At 41.5% G+C, this 13,144-nt stretch overlaps 2 protein-coding genes across 18 annotated transcripts in view; both read right to left on the bottom strand.

Moving 5' to 3' along the window:
• The window catches only part of stau1 (staufen double-stranded RNA binding protein 1), a 51,954-nt gene extending 46,916 nt beyond the window's left edge, over positions 1 to 5,038 (bottom strand). For 4 of the 15 annotated variants that reach the window (XM_078236525.1, XM_078236526.1, XM_078236534.1 and 1 more), the window contains exon 1: positions 4,802 to 4,996. The gene's annotated coding sequence lies outside the window, so the exon portion shown is untranslated. Of the gene's footprint in view, positions 1 to 4,801 lie in introns of all 15 variants that reach the window. The other 11 variants (XM_078236530.1, XM_078236532.1, XM_078236536.1 and 8 more) reach the window with 8 other exon arrangements.
• A 2,536-nt stretch (positions 5,039 to 7,574) lies between these two features.
• The window catches only part of cse1l (CSE1 chromosome segregation 1-like (yeast)), a 49,948-nt gene continuing 44,378 nt past the window's right edge, over positions 7,575 to 13,144 (bottom strand). For all 3 annotated transcript variants that reach the window (XM_078236522.1, XM_078236524.1, XM_078236523.1), the window contains exons 24-25: positions 12,634 to 12,865; positions 7,575 to 10,625 (exon numbers count right to left, since the gene is read on the bottom strand). In XM_078236522.1, coding sequence (XP_078092648.1) covers positions 10,536 to 10,625; positions 12,634 to 12,865 — 322 coding nt within the window. In that variant the 3' untranslated portion in view covers positions 7,575 to 10,535. The remainder of the gene's footprint in view (positions 10,626 to 12,633; positions 12,866 to 13,144) is intronic.

Genomic DNA, 13,144 nt, shown 5'->3' with positions numbered 1-13,144 from the left:
CTGTGTTACACAAATAGTTACACTCAAAAAAATTGGGAGAATTAAAATCTCTCCTAACTTCTGGTTAACTATTGTAAAGACACAGACTGGCCCAGCATGGGATACCCCTCAAGGGGCCCCTCTCCCCGTCGGATCTCCCCAATCCCCATGTGATTCCCAACAAGCCAGACCCCCCCCACATGCAGATTCAGTAATTAATAGAAAAGGCAAATGAAATGCTGGCCTGGATTTCAAAGGGAATGGAGTACAAAAAGAGGGAAGTCTTGCTAAAACTACACAAGGCACTAATTAAACCACACCTGGAATAGTGAACCATTTTGGCCTGCTTATCACAGGAAAGATTGGCATTGGAGGGAGTGCAGAGGAGGTTCACTAGGTTGATCGCAGTTTTAGAGGGATTTTCTTATAAGGAGAGACCGAGTAGATTGTGTCTGTATGCATTGGAGTTTAGGAAACTGAGGCGCAATCTTATTGAGACATGTAGGATACTCAGGGAGGGTTGAAAAAGTAGATGCAAAGAAGTTGTTTCCCCCTTTTGCGAGAGTGTAGGCCCACAGACTTTCGTCTCATGGTCGCCCAGTTAGGACAGATAAGGAGGATTTTTTGTTGTCAGAGGATAGTGAATCTGTGGAATTCTTTACCACGGAGGACTGTAGAGGCTGGGTCATTAATTACGTTCAAAGCTGAGATAGACAGATTTTTAATCAGCATGGGAATGAAGGGTCATGGGGACAAGACAGGAAAGTGAAGTTGAGGATTATCATATCAAACACAATCTCATTGAATCACAGAGCAGATCTGATAGGTCGAATGACCTATTTCTGTTGCAACATCTTATACTTTCCTGCACTCTTCATTTAACCAGGCTGATCGCCCAGCTTGGTGGTAATGGTATAGCAGGGGATATGCAGGACCAGGACCATGTTGTTATAGATTGTGGTCAAGTGCAATTTTGGTGCTGCTGATGCCCACAGTGCCTCATGGTCGCCCAAACTTGAGTTGCTAGATCTGTTTGAAATCTATCCCATTAAGCAGTGGTGGTGCCACACAAACAGCAGTCCTGCTGGCATCCATTTTCCACAGACCTTCCATCTTTGTCTAAAAATGGATTTCCAACCATTTGGAAAGCTGTTGTTACAAAGATCTGGATTGTGATAGTGATGCACAAAGAATGGCAGCAAAAATATTTAGTCACAGTAGATTGCTGCTCGTGGGGTATTGCTGAAAAGGAATAGGCATGCTGTCAAACGGACAGACAAAATGCCCAATCTCAAAAGGGAACTTTAAAGTTTGGCATTTCTGCACATGTCCTGATGCGTATAAGACTAAAAGCTTTGACTGTATGTCTTTTCTTTCAGCAACACTCACAGCAAATTATTTGCTGATCCCAGTTCCTTTGGTACAGTGTTAATTATATACAGCATAGGTGTCCAATCACTTTTCAAATAAGTCAGTGGGTGCTTTATGCGTGATCAGGTGCAACAAGGACCATCAGAATGATCCTGCTCTTATGCTGCTGTGGCAATAAACCATAATGCCACCAACTTGGGAGCCCCCCCCCCCCCCCCCCCATCCATGTCAGTCAACAAGAGATAATTGCTTAGAAAGAAAAACAGTATTCATCAGACCCTCGGGATATCATAGTTATTTTCAACAAATTACTTTTTGAACAAGTGAAAATTTATTTATGGAAATCTCAAAATTGACCAAATGAGCAGATGGCCAAATTTGGTTTTGATAGTTTTGGTTGAGAGGAATGTTGCCCAGGACACACCGAGAGCTCCAGATTCATCTTGAATATTGCCACAGGTAACTCAATGCTTTGGGAAGATAAATGGGTCCTTATTCAATATCACAACTGAAAATGGTTTATACCAAAGCAAGAGCTTCATATTCTAAAAGCAAATGACTGATTGTAATAAATGGCAACCTAAGCTGAGAGGCATAGTAAATCGTTATCACAGATGGCAAAAGGACAGAATGACAACAATGGCAGTAGCAGCTTAAAAGAACAGAAGTTTGAAATGAAATTGTGCAAAAGATGGGAGATGGCGTTGAGAATCCAAGGTGAAGTAAAAGAAGAAAGCTAATGGCAAGCCACTAAATGCAAATTTACATGGTGCATAGTGATCAAAGGTATTCTTGTAGGTATCTGCTCTATCTCATTTGACATATTTCATTGAACATAGGAACAGAGTAGACAATTCAGATCTCCATGTCTGTTCCACCATGCAATAGCATCATAACTAAACTTTTTCCCCCCCAATTCTTGTCTGCCTTGAAACCCTTGACTGGAAAAAAATCCATCATTCTCAGATTTAAATAACGAAGCTAGCTTTTTGTTAGACAATGTCCCACACTTCTATCACCCTTGCCTTTCTTTCTCCCTCATGCTGCTTACCCAAGTTCCCATAAAATGCGTCCAGTTATGCACTTCAACTTATTGAAACCATATTTTGCCATCCTAGTGATCGTCCAAGTGGATCTGCACTGTATGCCCTCCTTTTGGTAATGGGCACTAAAATGTTTTCTGTAAATTGATCACTATCTTTACACTCTGACAAAACCATCAGAGGTACCTTTTAATGGTTTTATGTCCCTTCATTTGCAGATTATCTATTTGAATTCTTTGGTCTCTCTCCATTCATTTACACCTGTCAGTTTCTCCATTATGTACAACTCTCACTATTTTTGCTCCAAAAGAAGTACAACAAATAAATTAAACTACACCCGCCAATTCTACTCAACACTAAACGTCCCCTGAAGTAATTCACGGTACTCCTCACTGTTTGCCAAAATTAATCTTATAATGGTAGTAAATCATAAGGTTATATTCCCCATATGGAAGTTGAAGACATCAGTAGGATTAGAAGACAAAAGTGAATCCAGCCACAATTTACATCTACTCTTACCCCTTTTGTCATTTACATCTAGGACTGGGAAACAGTACCAGGACCCTGCACTGACCAAGGAACATTACAGAGGTGCTGTAAGTATTTAAAAAATGGTTCATCACAATCTTCTGAAAACCTTGCCCAAGTCAAGGGTGGTACTTGCAGATTTTGAGGATCAACCAACCATCTTTAAAGAACTCCAGTTCATCCAAAACTCTGTCCATTGCATAACCTTTCAACTCTCACTCGTGCATCAGACTGCCCTCACCTTCAGAGGCTTTTCGTTACCCCACTATCCATAACTCAAATTTTTACCTCAATGTTCAAATTCCTTTGAGGCCTTTCCCAGCCACACAATACATGTTCTTAACCACTTGTTTCTTGCTTGGTCCCTTTGCCCACCTTTGGCAATCAAGTATCTTGCTTCTTCACCTTTAAGACTTATCTTAAAATTAACTTCTATTACCAGAATTTTAGTCAGTTCATCCTAGCATCTAATTATTTGTTGTGGCATATGTTTTGTCTGATAAAACTGAGAAGTATCTTCAGAAATTTAAATTACATCAAAATTTTTGCAAACATTTTCATCTCCCATTTGCCTCACTTATCTCAACCAATCCATCAACCATTTCCTACATGAGTTTCTGCTCTGAAATAAGGGCACCAGAACAATTTGGGTATCTTGTTTTCTTATTATTTCTCAATTTTTATTATATTTTCTCAACCCTTTAAGATTGTTTCAGTGAAATGCACATTTGTGAAATACTAAGAAACTTCAACATATTCTGACAATATTCCGTAGTGTATAGCATCTGCACAATAATTACATACAAATCAATATCTAATTCAACATTGCAAATAGGAAACAACCACCTGGGGTACAAAGAAGCAGAAAATCTCAATCAAGGCTAAAATCCAATGGTACTGACAAGTTGCAAACAATCAAGCCAACTGAGAACAGAATTAGGATTCATCCATTAACGAAGAAACATCACCATAAACAGCTCTTTACCAGAACCAGCCAGGGAATAAGGTCGAACAAAAATAAGGCAAGAGCTGTTTAGGGGGCCATATCTGAGGTCAAGCATACACGTGACGATCCTAGGCAGACAGGTTGAGCATCCAATGCTGTGAACATTTAAAAACAAAGCAACTCTGTTCCAAAAACCAGTCATAAACTGTTTGTTTGGATGCATGAAATTAGCCAAATGGTGACTTTAGGAACAACTCCTTGCTGCAAAGACTTTGGGGAGTGGCGACATCTGGTACGTGTGTACCTACATATACTGGAATCACTAATTTCTCGGCTTCCCAAACGAGGAGGTATGGGACATTTTCAGCTGGCTGCACAGCAATTGACGATGACAAGCGCTGTACCAATTTCCTTTTGGGTGGGTGACAATTTCCTCAAGTTCTTTGGGGGGGGGGGGGGGGGAAAGAGGGGGTGTTAACACTTGCAGAGGATTTGAAAAGTTTGAAAACGTGTGGGGGTGTGTGCGTGTGTGTGGGGGGGGTGGGGAGGTGTGTGTGGGGGGGGTGGGGAGGTGGGTGAGGTGGGGGGGTAAAAGGGATGAGAGCGCGCAGCGGTCATTACACTGGGGGAGGATACTGTTAATTAAGCCAGAGCAACTTTGCAAGAGCCGCATGGACAGGCTGGCCCTCAACAAGCAGCTGCACAGGTTCATTCCAGAAGGCCTGAGCCAGGGCCCCCACCCACCCCGGCCACATAGCTGGGCCGGTGCGGCCTGCTCACACAGTCTCATACAGAGACCTCCCCTTCCCTTCACAGCCCGCAGCCTGAGTTTCTCTCGGGTGAAAAGTTGTGGGACCGAGCCCGGTGCCAAGGCCCCCCCGCTGCCAGGCGGTCTCCCTCCCTCCCCATCACCCCGGCCTCACACCAAACTTACCTCTTTTCTTCAAAAATAGGGGGGGAGGGAGGGGGCACTCGAAGCCGAATTTCTGAAGAAACGAATCAATCCATTCGCTCCCGAAGCAGGACAGAGGAGCCGCTTCCCGCTGCCGACACACGGCAAACACTAAAGAGAATCGGACGAACCGGCGGCGGAACCGACCTTAACCGCTTCACCTTCCCAGAGAGCCGCGCGCCACCGGAACAGACGTCGGCACGTTCCCCCGCGCAGGCCCCGCCCCCCCCTCAGCTCGGTCCTTTAAACCAGCCGCTAATGCGCATGTGCAGCGCCTCAGACACGCTGTTTTAACCCCCCTCCCCCGCTAGTGCGCATGCGTAGCGCCTCTGACTCAGTCAGGCTGTGCTCACCTGCAGCTGGCAGGATCTTCAGTCATTGACAGCAGTGACACAAGCCCTTGAACCTCACTAGTCTGTGCCGACTAGGTTTCCCAAACTGCACTAACCCTACTTGCCTGCGTTTGGCCCATACCCCTCCGAACCTTTCCTAGCCATTTACCTGTCCATATGTCTTTTAAATGTAATTAGATGTAATGTATTTTAAATGTAATGTTCCTCACCAAAGGAAGGAGCAGCACTTCGAAAGCTCGTGATTCCAAATAAACCTGTTGGACTTTAATCTGGTGTTGTGAGACTTCATACTTTGCCCACCCCAGTCCAACACCAGCATCTTCACAAAATGTAGAGTCAGAGATATGCAGCAGGGAACCAGATCCTCCCTCCCTCCCCCGCCCCCAACATCCATGCCGACCAGGTTTCCTAAACTACAAAAATCCCAGATCCCCCTAAACGTTTCCTATCCAAATATCTTACAAATGTTGCAATTAGGAATCATAGAGATATACAGCACAGAAACAGGCCCTTTGGCCCCACTCGTCCATACTGACCAGGTTTCCTAAACCGCACTAGTCCCATTTACCTATGTTTGGTCTAGATCCCTCTAAACCTTTCGCAACCATGTACCTGTCCAAATGTCTTTCAAATGTTGTAATTGTACCCGACTCTTTCAGCTCCTCAGTCTATCTATATACCATGTGGTGAACACTGTAAATGTTAACCATATAAATGTCATGAGTAACAATACATTGCTGGAAGATTAGGCTCTGCATCTTATGTAATACCGACTTTGAATGGTCACTTTTATGAAATTTATTTTTGGTGAAAAAATATATTCCTTCAGGTACACCCACACGTGACTCATTCCGATGGCATTTAATTTACTCAAGTCAAGATCAAGCAGACATTTTAACTCTGCATAGCATTTTCAGAGCCTTAGGGTGTCCTGCAGTGCTTTAAACATCACATTGTTCTCATGAAGGCAATGAACTTGGTTGCATATGCAGGAGATGAATGAGTGATTAGGTAGTTTATTGTTAAGTTTTTTGGCCCAAGGGTGTTGGCCAGGACATTATTACTTAAAACTGTGATCTTTCACCTAAACTGAGGTGTTGGTTTGACGTCTAACCTGGACAATAGTACCTCCAACAATGCAATGTTTCCTCAGTACGACATTAAAGTGAGAACCTGGTTTGTATGTTCAAAGGTTGTAGTGATGTTTTAAATAGTTTCCTGATACAGAGGCAGAAGTAACTAGTACAGGCCATTTGTCCTTATTTTCCCATTACCAGTAGGTCAGACTAAAGTTAAATGAGTAGCTCATCAGTTACAAAATAAAAGCCAAATATTACAGATGCTAGAAATCTGTACGGACTCATTAAATGCTTCACTCTCCACAGATGCTGCCAGACCTGCTGAGTTTTTCCAATATGTTCTGTTTTACTTATAATATCATTACTGAGAAGCAAATGCCTATTTTTGTTGCACTATTGTTTTCTAAAGTAATTGGCTAAGGCTATTTTTATACAAAACTAAACAACTTTACTAATTTCTTTGCGTCTGCCATAACTCCATCCAAGACAGTAAATGCACATTTCCTGAATTTACACATGTGGTATAGGTTTATATAAAAACATTTAGGGCAGTATGGTGGCACAGTGGTTAGCACTGCTGCATCACAGCTCCAGGAACCTGGGTTTGATTCCCAGCTTGGGTCACTGTATGGAGTTTGCACATTCTCCCCATGTTTGTGCGGGTTTCCTCCGGGTGCTCCGGTTTCCTCCCACAGTCCACAGATGTGTGGGTTAGGTGCATTGGTTAAATTCCCCCTTAGTGTTCCAGTGTAGGTTAGAGGAATTAGCAGAGTAAATATGTCGAGTTACGGGGATAGGGCCTAGGTGGGATTGTTGCCAGTGCAGACCCGATGGGCCAAATGGCCTCCTTCTTCACTGTCGGGATTCAATGATGGAAGCACAGTCTGAAAAATATCTGGCATCAGCAAAATTCAATCTCTGGCGTTTCAATGTAATTTTTTTTCTGGAACCTTCTTACTGAAACCTGAACTCTACTTGGTGCTGTCAGTCACATGCACCAAAATTATTCAGAACCCACCCTCACCCAAACCACTTTGAAGACCAAAAAGCTTCAAGGGCCTACTTAATAGGCATAGCCACCTTCAATGATGAGAGGAGCTGCAGACTCAAGAGTAGGCACCATAACAGAAGGCTGCTGTATTTGTCCTATTTACCACACTCCATTTGTGCTTGTTTTGCAGGAGTTTTGAGCAACAAAATTTGAGGATGAATTGCATCTGACAAAATTGATGCACAAACTGCCATAAATCTCAGTATGATTCAAGAAATTCAAACTCAATTACTGCTGCTTACAATAACTCATTGTCATTCAGGATCTTGTTTGGTTTAAATATATAGCTATAATTCCATAGACATAAGGTTGAACAATAACAAAATGACCTTTTCTGATCCAGTTACTAGATGATTACAACAGAGGCATACTGTGGTGATTGTTATCACCCTACACACTTACTGCATATGAAGAAAGACAAGTCTACATGTAGTCACGACTGCTTCAAACACCAATAAGTTATTCAACTGGAGCAAAATCCACTGTCAATGTGTTTGTTTCCTCCTCTCAAATAGGTTCATTGCAAATCCCCTGGGTTGTTGGAAAATATAGTGGCCTTCTGCCTTTTCAGCACTTGGAATTAACTTCCACAAATATTTGGGGAAAGCACAGAAAAGATGTGAACAAAATGATGGTCTTTCTTCAATGACATCAAAACCCCAATGCATGTTGTTAGCCTTATACTGTGCAAGACACTCAATGATTTACTGAGAAAAACTATTAAGGGAAAGCACATAATGGGTTTTCTTCAGCCCAAGCGTGAAATCCAGGAATAAGCAAAAGGTGAAATAGTTGGAAATAGGGCTCTTAACACTCAGCACTATGAAGAGAATTCAGTAGCACAGTGCACTTATCTCTTGACTAAAACCTTTTACACAGCAACCTCAATGAAACAACTGGTGTTGGTTAACTCTGACAAGTTTCATTCCACTTAAACATTGAGAACATCCAGATGGCTCAAACAATGTCACCCTGTGTAGATCCTTCCACCACATTGCAAGCTAGTATTCATTATTTAGTTTGATAATGTATGGCAGATTGTGCAATACTAATTACTAATCTCTCAAAATATGTTTTGTCAGTTCCAGGCAAGGAAATTATTTCCATTTCTTAACAATTGTTCATGTATGAGCTTCCATATTCAGCATCCCTAACATTGACCTTGTTCCAAACAATATTTGAATCTGTAGCTGAGAAATTATTAACGAGTGAGAAACAAGTAAAGTCTATGAATTTCTGCAGAATGTTAAGCTAGTTGGTTGAGCTAACATTTTTAAATTGGACAGTTTTCATATGTCAAACTTCAATTAATCAGCAAATCATGGAATTTAACCATGATTTGGCTATCAGAGTTTGTGGTACTCTTAAAAGAATACAAATTACACCAACATAATGTGTTCTGCAGAAAAATATAGCTTACATTGAAATGAAAATGTCAAAGGAAAGGTGATTATCTTGATAAAGCGTATAGCCTTTCGAATCTGTCTGCCTGGCGAGTAATGATTATGATAATCTGTTTAACAGGCCAAAATGAAGTCAAGTCCTGGGCTTCCCCTCATTTGAGTGGAGATTTTTTCTGTTGGTCCATGGAAAGTGCCATTCTTAAAGTGAAATACGCAGAGTTACAACACAGATTTTATGACCAAAGACCAAAGTAAGTGGAGAAATGGACAAATACCAAAGTCCAAAATGCAAAGTCAATGATTAAAATAACTCAATTAAAGTAATAAAAGTTTCAAACACACAGCTATTTCAAGAACTCTTTAAGCCTAAACTGCATCTCTTTCCAGGGAATATTCCAGCAACTGAAAAACAAACATTTTGAAATCCATTGACAGAAAGAACACTGATGACAACAATAACCAAAGGTGTAACACAGAAGTCAAGACGTACAATGAAGAGATGCAAAATTACAAATAGCACTGTTCTTGGGTCAATGGCGTCTCCTCAAGTTTCTAGCTTATTTTAACATGGTCATTAAACAAAGAAGAACTATTCCAATTCCGATCATCTTGGCTCCCTATTTATGAAGCTTCTTGAAGAAGCTTTGTCATTACAACAGAAATTGCAAAACAATGAACAAGGTTCCAAAAGTTCACTTTCTACCAGCTTGGTAGAAGCATGGTACAAAACTGGGAGTGATTGACTAATGATAGGATTTAATCTCAATCAATTACTTCTACAACAGATCCAAATACGCCATGTGGAAACGTAAGTGTTGGACAGCTTCGGGGACCATGAATCCAAACTTGCCTGGTTCCTCCCAAGTATACTACACATACCATGTCTTAAATTATTCACTGGGTACAAAAATATTGTTTTTGGAAAGAAATCTAATTGGCATTTGAATAAATCAACAATAAGGGAGCCCGTTTCATAAATTGACCACGCATTTAATGAAATATTGTTTGTACAGATTAGCTTTGAATCTACCTCGAATACAGTGTCTTCTGGTTCTACTGTTCTGGACATGGATAATCTAAATCAATACTATCATCACTCAAACTTCTCTTTTCCAGTGAGGATGTATTCACTCCAGACAATTGCTTCTCCTAATCCACTATCCTGAAGCAAGCAAAATTGAAGATCCTTAACCATGAATGAATGCTTCAAGATTTTGTATTGCAGAATGGCAGGGTGTAGGTTTGTAAGATAGTGATATTGGTCAGGTTACAAAAGGGATGGAAGAATGCTTTCTAACCGTACCTGTTTAGGGAAGCTTCCAGCCTTCAGCAAGAAAGTATGGGCCTGTAACAGGAAGTCATCACAGGAGGCATTGTGGACACAAGACTGCATCCAACCAGTCTGTGGCACCCTGCACTGTCTGGACATGTCATCAACTTGCTCCTCACAACTGGGAAATCTGTAGTTCAATGAATCTGAAATGGGTAAAATGATGGCAGCAAATGACAAGTTTTTAATATTTTCCATTTTTATTTTACACCAGAGTAACTGTACACGGCAATGCATCTGTAGGTGCTTTATTGTTTTAGGTTTTTGCAGTCAGATTAAGAAAACATAAATAAAAGACAGAAAAGTGGATAGAAAGAGACCACAAGCATTAAGCCTACACAGGGCCAAAATGCATTTGGGCAGAAGTCATCATAATCATCGTTGGCTGGTACTACTCCCCCAGGTTTATTCCTACCCCACACACAATCAAATGATGTTTACTCTGCAAGCACACATGGCAAAAAGCCTTTAAAGAGTGTCCTCAGTCAATTCTAACAGGTTCACACCAGCTGCACGCTTGCGGCCTGAAGATAACTCTGCAGATATTGTAAAGCCTCTGCATTCAAACTTGTGCTGATCATCGATGGAACCTATGGGAGAAAAGTATTACAGCATTATGTTATGGTACATTAAATCAATACATGCAAAAGCAGTTCCAGTTGATGCACATCATAAACTCATAACTTATTGTACGCAAGACCCAATTCTCATCTTTAATGTAGCCTAAATATATACTTCTCTTCTAAGGAATTAATTCCATTAACTTGTGGATGTTTCAGCCGAAACACTTTTTTTTTTTACACAACATGGCAACAAAGTATGAAATTATTTTGTAAATTGAGCTTAATGAATCATAGAATCATACAGTGCAGAAGGAGGATATTTGGCCCATCGAGTCTGCACCATCCATAACCCCACCTAAGTCCCATCTCCATAACCCCACACATTTACCCTAGCTAGTCCTCCTGACACTATAGGGTATTTTAGCATGGTCAATCCACCTGACCTGCACATCGTTGGACTGCGGGAGGAAACCGGAGCACCCGGAGAAAACCCACAGACACGGGGAGAATGTGCAAACACCATACAGACAGTGATCCAAGCCGGGAATTGAACCCGGGTCCCTGGTGCTGTGAGGCAGCAGTGCTAACCATTGTGCCACCGTGCCGCCCAAATGATTCTGATATGCTGTAATTATGATTTCAAGTTATAATCAATATCCCAGCTAAGAATTAGCTAATGCAGCAGGGGTAGGGCATCCAACCAGGGACTTTCCTGGTAAATTTACTGGGCCAGCATAGAGTGACCATTTGTACCTGGACATAATTGTCACATTTCTAGGACTCATCCAACTTTGGACTTCGCTTCCTTAAATTCTAAACATTGTTCCTTTGAGTTCAGTCACCAAAATGAGAACTAATGGTCTCTTGTGCATAGCAATGTTATGTTTAATTTTAAGGAGTCAATTCAGTTAAATCACATTTTTCATATTTGCTGCTTCCAAGCTAATATGTGTTAGTCTATGGCAAGCTACAGCAAACTATATTTGAGACTAACTGTCTGCTCGTCTTAGGCAACTATGAGACCTGTGAATTCAAGACAGTTGTCCGCTGCGGAATCAAACCTACTAATTTTGCTTCCAGTAATGGGACAAGTAGGAACCAAGAATTGAAATGTACAATTTTTTCATAGCTCTTCCCCAATTACAGAGACATATCTCCATTGAAAAGTAAGGTCAACCATCCTGCTCAAAGTTTAAATTCTTCAGGTAAAACGGTGAACAGAGGACAATGTTTTACAAATATAACGTTCTTACATAAATAATTCAGCTTATCCAGTGAAATTCAATTTAAAATTTAAAGTTTATTTATCAGTCACAAGTAGGCTTACATCAACACTGCAATGAAGTTACTGTGAAAATCCCTTAGTTGCCACACGCCGGTGCCTGTTCGGGTACAGAGAGAATTTAGCATTGTCAATGCACCGAACCAGCACGTCTTTAAAACTGTGAGGGGAAACCCGAGCACCCGGAGGAAACCCACGCAGACACAGGGCGAACGTGCAAACTCCGCAGTCACCCAAGCCGTGAATGGAAGCGCTGTGAGGCAGCAGTGCTAACCACTGTGCCACCATGCTGCCCAGGTCTTTGACGAAGTTTGCCACTTCCAAACAGGTTTGTGAGGTGTTCAAATGACCTAATCAATTCTGTGCTAATCATCCAAGAATAAAAGATTGGTTGCAATATTCCCCATGATGAAAACAAAATAATGAGGTCCATGAGGCATTTAATATCCATGGGTGGGATTTTGTGCCCTCCACGCTTGGCGTGTTTTCCAGCAGCGGACGTGGGATCTTCCAGTCCAGCCAATGCCTCCGGTATTCTGCGTGGTTTGTCCAATCCGGCTGCTGAGGAATCCACCGCATGGAGTTGCCTTCCACCAACAGGAAGAACCAGGAAAATTCTACCATGCCCTCAGCTCTGTTGTCACTGAATGACAACAAAAGCATCTTTCACATGCTTTCATAGCTTGGGAAACTTTTATCCTGCCTAAATTGGCTTTACCCAATTTTTGCTCAATGCACAACTCTAATACCTACCCTGCCCGGACATGCTGTGGAGAGCTTGTGAAGGGACTGGGCCAGATGAACTCTTGGATTGCTCACTGTTGCACCAATGGGATCGTGCTCTTTTTTTCCTGCAAACGCCAGCTGGGAGAAAGCTGTCTGATAACCTGGTGCATCTTCAATATCAATGAAATGTTCATCATCAGGAATACTGTCATCTTCGGGCAATTCAAATAACCCAATAAGAGCTTGGAGTAAAGGAGTCCTATTTGAAGAAAATGGATATGAAGAATCAGCACGTTTAATTTTTGGTTGGGTCATTACTCATATTTAAACAAGTATTAACTATATTACTCAAGTATGCAAAAAGGAAAATTTTAAGAGAATATGAAGGTGGAAAGGAAATAGAACAGCAGCATATTGCTCCATTCTGCATTTACACCATCGTGTCCCTCACCATTCCTTATTACAGCAGCTACAGGTTCTCATTTTACTAGTCAACTGCACATAGGAAACATCAGTCCACTGATATCTCAGCTTCCTG

Source organism: Mustelus asterias, chromosome 20 (assembly GCF_964213995.1).
Source record: "Mustelus asterias chromosome 20, sMusAst1.hap1.1, whole genome shotgun sequence".
Lineage (NCBI taxonomy): Eukaryota > Metazoa > Chordata > Chondrichthyes > Carcharhiniformes > Triakidae > Mustelus > Mustelus asterias.
The sequence above is the reverse complement of the archived record's forward strand: the minus strand, read 5'-3'. Positions and strand labels throughout refer to the sequence as shown.